General features: G+C 47.7%; 1 protein-coding gene across 8 annotated transcripts in view; it reads right to left on the reverse strand.

The window, feature by feature from the left end:
- Positions 1-12,500, reverse strand: part of dnmt3ab (DNA (cytosine-5-)-methyltransferase 3 alpha b) — a 175,975-nt gene that overhangs the window by 72,186 nt on the left and 91,289 nt on the right. For 6 of the 8 annotated variants that reach the window (XM_061240976.1, XM_061240977.1, XM_061240974.1 and 3 more), the window contains 2 exons: positions 11,659-11,705; positions 5,526-5,672 (listed from right to left, as the gene is read on the reverse strand). In XM_061240976.1, the coding sequence (XP_061096960.1) occupies positions 5,526-5,672; positions 11,659-11,705 (194 nt within the window). Of the gene's footprint in view, positions 1-5,525; positions 5,673-6,137; positions 6,410-11,658; positions 11,706-12,500 lie in introns of those variants that run through there. The other 2 variants (XM_061240980.1, XM_061240978.1) reach the window with 2 other exon arrangements.

Consider the following 12,500-nt stretch of genomic DNA (forward strand, 5'->3'; position numbering starts at 1 on the left):
TTCTCTCTCTCGAAAGCGCCGGTGGCACTCTGAAACTGCGTATTAATCACACGTCAGGTAACGAGGCTTCACAGCAGAGAGACCGGGTCTCACGTTTCAGCGGCCTACATTTAACGTCTGAGAGCGCGAACCAAAAACCCAACCACAATCTGTAACTCGTCCAAGAATATCTGCTGCTCCTGTCCCGCATCGAAGAGAGAATTTACACACACACTGATCCTAACATTCCAACACTTCACTAGTCACTGTTCATGTGATAATACATGCAAAGGCCAGTTTATAGCCCAGCAACACGGTGGCTTGACTGAAATCTCAGAATGTTCTGCTGTTCTACAGTTCATGAACGTTCTACTGATCTACTGTTCATGAACATTCTACTTGTTTACTGTTCATGAACATTCTACTTGTTTACTGTTCATGAACATTCTACTTTTCCCCTGTTCATGAACATTCTACTGATCTACTGTTCATGAACATTCTACTGATCTACTGTTCATGAACATTCTACTTGTTTACTGTTCATGAACATTCTACTTGTTTACTGTTCATGAACATTCTACTTGTTTACTGTTCATGAACATTCTACTTTTCCCCTGTTCATGAACATTCTACTGATCTACTGTTCATGAACATTCTACTTTTCCCCTGTTCATGAACATTCTACTGATCTACTGTTCATGAACATTCTACTGTTCTCCTGTTCATGAATATTCTACTGATCTACTGTTCATGAACATTTTACCTGTTTACTGTTCATGAACATTCTACTTTTCCCCTGTTCATGAACATTCTACTGATCTACTGTTCATGAACATTCTACTTTTCCCCTGTTCATGAACATTCTACTGATCTACTGTTCATGAACATTCTACCTGTTTACTGTTCATGAACATTCTACTTTTCCCCTGTTCATGAACATTCTACTGATCTACTGTTCATGAACATTCTACTTTTCCCCTGTTCATGAACATTCTACTGATCTACTGTTCATGAACATTCTACTGGTTTACTGTTCATGAACATTCTACTGTTCTCCTGTTCATGAACATTCTACTGTTCTACTGTGTGACGACCATGCCTGGTCTTCCCCAGCTGAGGTTGTTGCTGTCATCCAGCAGGTGGCAGTGCTGTGTGCTTTCCCTCCCTTGGAATGGTCTCATCGTTGATTGGATAATTGCTTAATGAGTTACCAATTTTCCTGAGTGTTTGCACCTGAAAGGAGCCTGATAAATGGCTTCACTCAGAGGCTCAGGGAGGAGGTGATTTCTCACTCTGTGCTGAGCTGTTGGTTGTTGGTTGTTGGTTGTTGGTTGTTGGTTGTTGGTTGTTGGTTGTTGGTTGTTGGTTGTTGGTTGTTGGTTGTTGGTTGACTTGGTCTTCCTTTGTTATTTTGGATTTCCACACTCCACCTGCACTCACACACAAACACCCCTAAACTCAGACAGAGACACAAGTATTGAAAAATAAAACTCTAATATATTTTCCTTGTCTGGTCTCCATGTTTTGTAGTGACTGCTTGAATGCCGGTCGTAACAACTGTGGTCGTGGTCCTTAGCAAAAAGTATGAACGCACTCCAGTCACCTAGACTATTAGCCTAATGTCTCTGTGAGCATGTTGTCAGTCACTGTGACGCTCTGTGACTATGTGGACTATCAACTGGCCCTCAGTGTCGCACGCTGAAAGAGAGGTACCAGCATTAGCTACTGTACATCCCATCCCAGAACCCCATTCGGGGCCATAGGTTTTGACCCCGAAAGGGGGATCTTTCGTTCTGTGAATTTTCCCCTACACCCCCAAAATCCATAATCTCACGGAAAGCATACAAAATGAGCCAGGGGCTACAGAGCCCTCCTCCAGATCAAACGGCTCGGACAGAATGCTCGGAATGCCATTTTTCCCTCAAAACCTGCCGTTTTGCAACCGACGGTCCTCGGACAGAACAAGGCTTTTCCACACCCTAAACCAGAGCCACATGTATTCTCAGTGACAGTCTGTGCCCGCCTGTTTCAACGTAGTTTCAGCATAAGGTTTTAATGTCTTCACTTTCGCCTCTGCCAACTGAGATATTCTATTTCTGCATAAATCTTAACTGCAACCACAATCGGAGCATCTGATAAAATTATATGATGCAACACGATGCCTTGATAAGAGTTATAAGCGTAAACATAATCACTGAGCCATCCGCTTGCAGAATTACAGCCTGAATAATGATGTGTTTGTATCTCCTCTATGCATTAATCTTGGCACATATCTTTGTACCCAAACGTACCCCGCTTGGCGAGTAAACCATCCTTCTCCGAGGACCTCAAACTCAACTGCCCGGAGGAATACACAACGCGTTTTACACCTACAGGATTATTCATCACAGTTTCATTAAGACTCATTTACTCCATGAATCCATCATTCAAACAACACTACACAACTTATAACTTACACATACCATTCAACCAGACCGCACACAGTCATATAAAAAAAATATCAAACATGACATTAGTGATCTGACGACAATAAAGGGTTCTTGGGTTCTTGCACGTCTCTGATTACACACTTGAGCATTAAGTGTGTAATGTGTTCGTACATGTGTACTTTACATGTACGGTGGTGTCTTGCAGGGACACATCCACATGTCTGGCCTAAAGGTCAGGGACTGAACCGCCTCGGACTGCCACAGGGCCACTTTACCTCCTGAGCTAAGGCCGCCCCCCAGGTCCAATTCACAATCCCTAATCAAACACAACGTCGTTCCAATGAAGACTGTCTGACAGGTGGCTGGAACAGCAGCAGCCCTGTGAAGAACCCTGTCCAGTTCGAGGGTCCTTCGTCGGGCAAAGTGGTTCTTTGTCCGGGAGCTTTCACACTTCACACCTACGACAGAGGGTTCCAAAAAGAAGTAAAACGGGTTCCTCTGTGGAATCGTGCCAAAGAACGCTTTTATTCTGAGTGTATGGCTTGTGTCCTTCATACAATGATGTTATCTGAACACATCAAATCAACCAAGGCCTCTTCACTTTATTCAAAGTGTGTGCGTCTAAGTGTGGGGGTGTGTGTGTGTGTGTGTGTGTGCATGAGTGTGCGTTTTCCACAGAGCGTGTGTGTGTCTAAGTGTGGGTGTGTATGTGTGCGTCGAAGTGTGGGGGTGTGTGTGTGTGTGTGTGCATGAGTGTGCGTTTTCCACAGAGCGTGTGTGTGTGCGTCCAAGTGTGTGTGTGTGTGTTTTCCTCAGAGCGTGATGAATGATTTTCTTTTTTTTTTTTTTTTTAAGATATTTTTTAGGCCTTTTTCAGCTTTATTGGACAGTATACAGTATAGAGAGACAGGAAGAATGGGAGCGAGAGAGAGGGGAAGACATGCGACAAATGTCGGACGGTCGGATTCGAACCGCCGACGTCGCGGCTCGCAATGAGCATGCGGTCAGCGCCCTCCAGGCTGCGCCACCGAGACGCCCCTTGAATGGTTTTCTCAGCGTTTTTACAGAACACAATCTGTTGTGTTGGTGAAGGCCGCAGGTAAATAGCACGGAACAGAGAAGTCAAAAAAATATTTCGTTCCCTTCAATCTTGTGAACGACTTCCTGAATCTATGTAAGATTGTTTGAATGGACGTTTTCTCAATAAAGTATGTAAAATAAATAAATATCTCCGTATCTATCTGTCCATTCGCCCATCTCTCTGTCGACACCGGCGGCCATTTTGAGGCTCTGGGCCTGTGCAGGTCATCAGACATTCCGAGCCCTCTGAGCGCGTGCGGCAACCTGATTAGGCACATATCGATTTACAGGTGAGCTCTGACCTTCGCCGCGGGTTCGTCTGGAGGTCGGAGAGCTTGGACGGGCGGAGACTCACGTCTGCCCCCGGCGCCCTATAGGCTCTGAGGAGGAACGTGTTTCTCTAAAGCTTTTAGCCGGAGGTCGAACACTTCTGACTTTCAAAGGCTTTTCACAAACCCCTGTTCTGCTGTTTGCCGAAAAATCGCCCTCGGAGAAGCTTGTGTGTTTGTCAGGTTCAGGCTGACTGTGTGCGCAGGCCTCTAATGTCCCTAGGGAAAAGGCGGCTCTACAGGAGAATGGTTCCTTCCCGGTCACTCTCTTCAAACACTGCTGAGGTTTACATACAGTATGTACTCAGTACTAAAAAAAAAGGCTTTCTTCTCTTCAGATCACAGGCAAGTTTTTTCAGGACATGAATCTCATTGCTCAGTTTTCCTGGCTGGTTTAAGGTTCCAACGCAATATCTGAAATGAATTAACGTGAGCAAAGAAGAATGTTAGCAATGTTTATCAAATACAAACAAGAAGACTTTGTACAAAACATATAAACTCAAATTCCGGAGCAGAGCGCAGAACTTTCCCTGGTGTTCACCGAATGCGCGCACGAATTCCCAGAATTCCCATCTGTTCCCTCTCGAATCTCGGAAAACTTAAATGAAGTGGAAACCGTTCCAGAAGTTTCCATCCCCTCGGCCCTGTACAGTATCGTATGTGATATTTAAGCTGCTGGCGTAATTACTTCGCTGATTTACGGGGTGGCTGGAGGGGGGGGGGCAGGGGTTCACCATTGCAGAACTCAGCACTGAGATGGAGACCGTAGATGAATGACGCTGTATAAGGTGCACAGCTTTCCCGGCGGTTTTCCGGAGAGACACGGTTCTGTTATTCCTGGCACGCCGTTGCAGCATTGCATCATCGCACTGAAATGGCGGACAGGGCCATAGATCTTCCACACAGCTGCTCATAACAAGCGTTGGGGAGGAAAAACACACCCCGAACACAGCGCCGAAACCACAGCAATCAAGCGCTAATCACCGGCTCCTTCCCACTGAACAAAAGATAAAAAACTGCGAGCAAAAGTAGTGTTTGTGGCTAAAAAAGAAAAACATAGTCAAAGGTCGGAGTAGCCAAAGACAAGACAAGAAAGGCTAGTTTGGGGACTAAATTAATAAATGGTACCTTCATGAGATATTAACCGATCCATCAAATACACTTGGCTTTGGACGAGTTGCGAGAGTGCTGCCTTTAGCCGAGCGCTTCCTTAGCCCGATCCCTAGTGACCTGTTAGCCGCTAAGCGCCAATCGCTAACCAACAACCGCTGAGAGCAAGCTGCCAAGCGATAACTGCTGAGCGCTAATCGCTGACCAATCGCCGCCGAGAACGAACTGCCAACCGACCGCAGCTACGGCTAGTCGCTAACCGACAACCACTGAGCGCTAACGGCTAACCGACAACCGCCGAGCGCCAATCGCTAACCGTTAGCCGCTAAGTGCTAATCGCTAACCGCTGCGAGCAAGCTGCCAAGTGGTAACTGCTGAGCGCTAATCGCTAACCAATCGCCACCGAGAACGAACTGCCAACCGACAGCAGCCACGGCTAGTCGCTAACCGACCGCCGCTAGCGCTAACGGCTAACCGACAAACCGACAACCGCCGAGCGCCAATCGCTAACCGTTAGCCGCTAAGTGCTAATCGCTAACCGCTAACCGCTAGCTCCCTGTCCGCAGTGCCGTGCCCGACGGCTGAGCCAGGTACTCACCTCCATCTTCCACTTGGCCAACCACTCATCCCTCTTCCGCCTGCTAATGTAATAAGGGTCTCCGGCCTGGAAGGAAACTCTCGGCATGGGCCTCTGACGCAAGCTGATCTCCCGGCCTACGCCCCCGCGATGCCGGGCTCTGTCTCCCTGCTCACAGAGGGGAGAGAGAAGACGGGAAAACAGAGATAATTACACCGCTGACTTTCAGCAAATTCAATTAATGTTTCCCCCGCAAATGTTTTTTTCATTAATTAATTTAATTTTTTTTTTTTTAATTCCCCCCCATTCGCCCCCACCCTCTCTCTCGAGATGGCGGAAGATGGGGGTGGCTGCGTTTGGGGGTGGGGGGGGGTGTGCGGGGGGGGGGGCACGGTAAAGAGCAGGGTTAGGACGAGGCCTCTTTACGAAGCGGTCCACAGAGCAGAGAGCTGCCTCTGCTGTTGGCCCCGCCGCAGCGATGCTGGGCTCGATTCCCGTCTCACCTAGTCGCCCTGACTACCTCTCTCCGCTGGTTTCACGCAAGCGTAAGTATCTACGCCTTCCGCAAAAAAAAAAAAAAAAAAAAAACAACCAAGTGTATTTGATATTTCTCATTTATATACCATCGGGTACCATTTATGGAGGAGGAGGAGCGGCACCTCCTCCTCCGTCTTAGGCTAACGGGCTTCCCACACGCTGGTCCAGGAGACGTCTCAGACCCGCAGGTCTCCTGAGGTCCAAACCTGTGGAGTTAAGCGTGTTTCATTCAAGTGAAGCGAGGATAGTGTGTGTGTGAGAGAGTGTTTGTGTATCTGTGTGTGTGTGTATGTGTGTGTGTGAGAGAGTGTGTGTGTGTGTGTGTGTGTGAGAGAGAGAGTGTTTGTGTATCTGTGTGTGTGAGAGAGTGTGTGTGTGTGTGAGTGTGAGAGTGTGTGTGTGTGTGTGTGTGAGAGAGAGAGAGTGTTTGTGTATCTGTGTGTGTATGTGTGTGTGTGTGAGAGAGTGTGTGTGAGAGACAGAGTGTTTGTGTATCTGTGTGTGTGTGTGTGTGTGTGTGAGAGAGAGTGTTTGTGTATCTGTGTGTGTGTATCTGTGTGAGTGTGTGTTCATCTGTCTGTGTGTGTGTGTGTGTGTGTGTATCTGTGTGAGTGTGTGTTCATCTGTCTGTGTGTGTGTCTGTGTGTGTGAGTATCTGTGAGAGTGTGTTCATCTGTGTGTGTGTGTGTGTGTGAGTGTGTGTGTGTGTGTGTGTGTGAGAGAGAGAGTATTTGTGTATCTGTGTGTGTGTGTATCTGTGTGAGTGTGTGAGAGTGTTTGTGTATCTGTGTGTGTCTGCATGTTAAACTCTTGCTGTAGCTCAGTCAGTACATTATTAACATTACTTTTGTCACTGCGCCTTTGACTCTGTATCCTTGCCGTCTAAGAGGAAGGATTATAGTGACAGTTAAACACAGAAATGTATTTATTTATTTTTAAAATTAAGCCAAACCCTGAGAGATGGGCTATAGTATTAGTGTATATATGCCTGTACATTTGTGTAAGTATGGAGTGAATCTCTTTCTGTGGGTGTCCCAAAAAGTCACCCCCCCGCCCGCGCCCCCCCGCCTCTCCCCCCTCCTACCTGAGTAATCTCCAGCCTCCTCCACACCGGTCCCCCCAACCCCAAACCCTGCCCCCCACCCACCCCCCTTCTCCCCAACAGGGAGTGTAACTGAGGAATTAACCAGAGGACTCAAAGGTGAAAAATCACGCAACCGAGTGCCGACAATCAGTTAGCTCCCTGCTAATCACTCACTAATCAGGCAGGGAATTTCGGGAAGGGGTGGGAATAACGAGGCCCCAAGGTGGCTTTCCGGGGCCAGGGTCAGGGATTCACACGGTGGAGTGGATTACACCCCCCAGGAGAGATAAAGGAGTAAGCGGGGTCAAGGTTAATACCAGCTTTAAGAGGTCAAACCGGGGGCAGGGAGAAACACTCAAAATGGCAGCCGTTCTCCTCTGAAAGCCAGTTAGCTCAAAATAAAACTGCCTCACCCCGCTGGTCGTCCCTAGCAGGTGTGAACGGGGGCATGGGGCGGGGGGCGGGGGGGTAGTATGACTGTGTTCCCTAATCTTGAAACCATGGAAACCACCCACAGACAGCACTTAGTGTGCCAGATCCCCCTCCAGAAATATCTTTTCAAAAGTTCCATATATGAATAACTATAACAATAAAAAGTCATGTACCGAGCGTACGAGGGTGGTCCCGTGGAAAGACAGGGCTCTGAGAACACACAGATCGACTAACGGGTCAGGAAAACGCCGGCCTACACTTTCTCTCTCTCTCTCACAGACGCTGATGCCGTGGAGCGTGACAGAGAACACTCTGGGTATGTCCCAATACTCTACAGTGCAGCAAGCAATTTAGTAACGCAAGATCTTACTTTTGCTCTCTCAATTCGAAAGTATTTGCTTGTTTGAAGTTACTGTTGCTTGACAAGTGAAATTTGTTTACCCCACTGGCAAATCCTGAAATGAGTCAAACTGTCTTGCGTCGTTGGCAATATTTTATTGCCTTTACAAACAGGTAAAAGAAATATGATTTTATGTCTCAATGTAAGGCTAAAATACTCGTTATTGTTTGGTTTCTGCAGTGCACTCATCAGCTTCCCCTCCCCAGCGGACGAGTGGAGGAAAGGAGGGTAAATTAAAGGACTGGGACGCACCCCTTGCCAACATTGGCTCTGAAAGAAACGCCGGTCACAGGACATCCAGAAGGGGATGCAGGAAGTTTGCCCACTTCAAAGAACAAAAAAAAAAAAAAATGCACTAAACAAAAGCAAACACAGCCGAGCGTTTATATTACCTGCGGCTCGAGACGGAATTTAAGGCCACGGCCTGTAATCTTTGTAGCGTGAAAAAACAAACGTTGAGGCAACGTTTCCCCTCCGCGAGACTGAGCGCGCACACAAAGGGGAGGGCTGTCCGGTGAGCGGGTTTATCGCGCGCCGTCCGTCTTTATCTGTGGCGGTGTTCCATTAACCCGCCCTTTCCACTCGGCCAGCCGCGGGTCTGTGGGAATCAAAATGGCCGACGCGCTCAACCGGGTCCCCAACAGAGCGGGGCCGGTTTACCATTAACTGGAAACGCACACACACGGCCCCGGGAAAAGTCCATCAACCAACAATATTGTTTCTTCTGACTGGGGAGGTTTTTTTTTTTCTCTCCACTGTTTTGAGGGTTTTTCTTCTGGGGAAAAAAAAAAAACAGCTCAAGCTAGGTTTTGAAACAGCTGGTAGCTAGTTGACTAATTCAGACCAGCCCCATATTCCACATGGTCTAGCTGGTTGGCCAGGTCAGACCAGCTCCCAGCTCAACATGGTTTGACCACCTCGGGCTGTTTTTGGTTGATCAGCTGCCAGCTCAGGCAAGCTACCTGCACTAACTGGTTGACCAGCTCATACCCAGCTAGACCAGCTTATGACCAGCTTATGACCAGCTCATAGCTGGATTTTACAGCAGTGTGATCTTGTGCTAATTGGCCCTTCAGTTACTCGGTAAAGTGTCTCTGTGACAGTCTCTCTAGAAAGCGCAATACAAATTAAATCGAACTGAATTGAAAACCATGCACATGAATACACAAATTCCATCTGACAGGCTGAATTAGTCAAACAGTTTAATGCTTCTGAAAGGACACTAATGAGATGGTTCGGTTTGCCATTTTTATTCATGCAGGAATAAAACGTACAAACCAAAACAGTGCAAGCACGAATTATGGTCAGCGCTAAAAAAACAAAAACATCACTCTATTAAAAATAAAAAGACCAACTGCAATCAGCATATGACATAGCCTTGTACCGGAGACATTTTGGCGAATGTCCAGGACAGTGATTGGCCCAATCCACAAGGAAACCGATCACAGAAAAGATAGAAAGATAGAGTCGTAATTATATCCCCAGACTGTCGGTCCAGAGTGTAGATTCTATCACTGTCCACGCTGCTTTACCCTGGAGCAGCCGACTTTACAGCGTCACGAGTCGTACAATCCCTTCACACGGAGGCAACGTTTGACATTAATTTCCGCAACAGGTAAACCTGGAACAATGCATCACAAGAACAACAACAGAATAAGAGCTTAAATCCAGACGGGAACACAAAACAGCAAGGGGGAGTTTGCGTGTTCTCCCCGTGTTTGCGTGGGTTTCCTCTGGGTACTCCGGCTTCCTCCCTCATCTTAAAAACAAGGAGCCGAGGGACTCCAGATATACATTAGTCTCAACGGCGAACGTGTCAATGCGCACTATCCCTGTCAAATAAGCTACCCTGCTGGAAAAAACAGCTGGTTCACCAGTTCAAGACCAGCTCCAAGCTCAACATGGTCTTGCTGGTTGACCAGTTCAGGCCAGCTCCCAGCTTGACATGGTTTTGACCAGCTCAAGATATGCTTTGAAACAGACAAGCCATCACGACTAGCTGGTTGACAGCTCATACCCAGCTCGACTAGCGTATGACCGGCTCAATTTTCAAGCTGGTCAAGATGGCATAGCTGGGATGGGAAAGTGTCAAGACTGACCGGTAAGCCTGAGGTGGATACAGACGAAACTCAAATATCATCACTGGAAGATGAACATGCCAAGAGACGGCCCAATTAAAGAAACTCCGACAGCAGCAAACTGCAAACGAGAGGCTAGCATGGATGCGTTAGCATGCTAATGCTAAGACGCGCTCGCACGTCACAGAAGCCCAAAAACCAGATGCCGCGAGACCCCATGGAATAAAGCCAGTTAGACCTCAATCAAAATGCACTCAATAAACATTAAACGCAAATAAATGGCAGCAGCAAAATGGAGTCAGCAGAAGCATGAAGCAATTAGCCATACATGAAGATCAAATGATCACTGCATAGTCCCTTGGATTGGTTCAACAGTGAACATTCCTCCAGAGGACTTGGCAAGCGACCAATCACAGAGCCCACAGATCTGCGTCCACGTGAAGGGAATCCGAGGCTCTGCGTCGAGCACAGACGTAACGGAGCAGACAGACAGACACAGCAGACGTAAAAACCCGCACAGCTGCGGGCCAAGCCTGGAGACGTGGTATGAGTGGTGATCATGAATTCAGCAGCTTCCAGCGTGACATGCGTGAGTGACCCCAACAAAACCTTCTCTCAACGCTCCATCAATCGATCGATCAATCGATAAAATAATCAATAGCACAGCACATCAACTGATCAAACAGTCTCTCAAACTCGCATGATCTAGCACTTTAAATGAAGGAACTGACAAACGATCTATATCACTCAGTTATTTTCTAACACAGAAAGTATATCAGTGCTAAATCCACTCAAACAGAGCTCTAATAAGACCTCTGGCACTGTGGTAGAGTTGACTTTAGGCTGAACATTTTCACTGTGCAGAGACAAGTAGTCAGGTCTGGAGCTCAGTCTCCATGAAGCAGAGACCCCTACCTACTCTGTTCCTGGAGATCTATCATCCTGCTGGTTTTCACTCCAACCTTAACAAAGCACACCTCATTCAACAGCTAGAGCAGGGCTGCCCAACCCCATTCCTGGAGATCTACTGTCCTGTTGGTTTTCACTTCAGCCCTAACAAAGCTCACCTCATTCAACAGCTAGAGCAGGGCTACCCAACCCTATTCCTGGAGATCTATCATCCCTGAAGGTTTTCACTCCAACCCTAACAAAGTACACCTCAATCAACAGCTAGAGCAGGGCTGCCCAACCCTGTTCCTGGAGACCCACTGTCCTGTAGGGTTTCACTCCAACCCTAACAAAGCACACTTCACTCCAAAGCTAGAGATCCCATAAAGCTGCTAATTAGTAGAACCAGATGTGCCAGCTTAGGGTTGGAGTAAAACCCTACAGGATGGCAGAACAGTGATGGAGACACACCACCCCTCACCAATCAGAAATCAACAACGGCCAACAATCAGCCAATCAGGCGACGCCATTAACCCCAGCCAGAGGGTCGTCAGGGCGACTGAGCTCTTCCACACCAGCCTATCAGAGAAAAGCTCAACCTGGAAGCCAGCATGCGATTGGTTCAGCGCAGACAGGTGGGTATGGTGTTTTTGGGTTGGGTTGGGTTGGGTTGGGGGGTGGGGGTAGAGGGGTACAGGGGAACAGGAAGTACAGAGAATTTGGGGGCCTCCTTACCTCCGTCCTGGCCCCGTCGCTGCTGCCCTCATCCTTGTCCTCCACATCTGAAAGAAAAGCACACGAGACTCAGGTGGGCAGGGACAGCATTTCAGCACATTCCCCCCCACCCCCACCCCAAACCCCCCATCTCAGAAACAGAATACCCATCGTGCCCCGGCCACAGCCCTTGAACTCTGGGCTGACATACAGTGCAGTCCGCAAGTATTTGGACGCCAACACAATTTCTGTTGTGTCGCCTCTGTAATCCAGTCCACTGGATTTGAAATGAAATAATGAACATGGGCTTAGAGTCCACACAGCCAAACAACACAGTAAAGATGACAAGTCTGCATCTCATATTCACTATTGCATTTCAAGTCCAATATGCTGCCGTGCAGAGCCAAAACAACAGAAATATTGCACCACGGTCCAAATACTCACAGACTGCACTGTATCATCAGTTACCGGGCCAACAGACTTTCACGGGAGTCCAGACCCATACGGACATCAATGCCAATCCCAGAATCCTTTCTGGCTCACTGTCAATTGCACACAAATGGCTAAAATGTACAGCGTAAATATACAGGCGTGCTGTGACTGTTGCTCCGGGAAACTGCGCTGCCTTTGTCTCCGTGTAGGAAGGTAGGTGAGTAGTGTGAAGGCAGGATTCTGTGTGTGTGTGTGTGTGTGTGTGTGTGTGTGTGTGTGTGTGTGTGTGTGTGTGTGTGTGCGTGTGCCGCTACCATCACCGGCTCTGGGAAAAACTGGGTCGCTTGAAGAAAAAAAAAAAAAAAAAAAAAAACCTCACCTATCCACAGCATAACAGAGGCATTAACTATAAAATAAGGATAAAGAGTGAA

The sequence above is a fragment of the Conger conger genome, chromosome 5 (assembly GCF_963514075.1).
Source record: "Conger conger chromosome 5, fConCon1.1, whole genome shotgun sequence".
Lineage (NCBI taxonomy): Eukaryota > Metazoa > Chordata > Actinopteri > Anguilliformes > Congridae > Conger > Conger conger.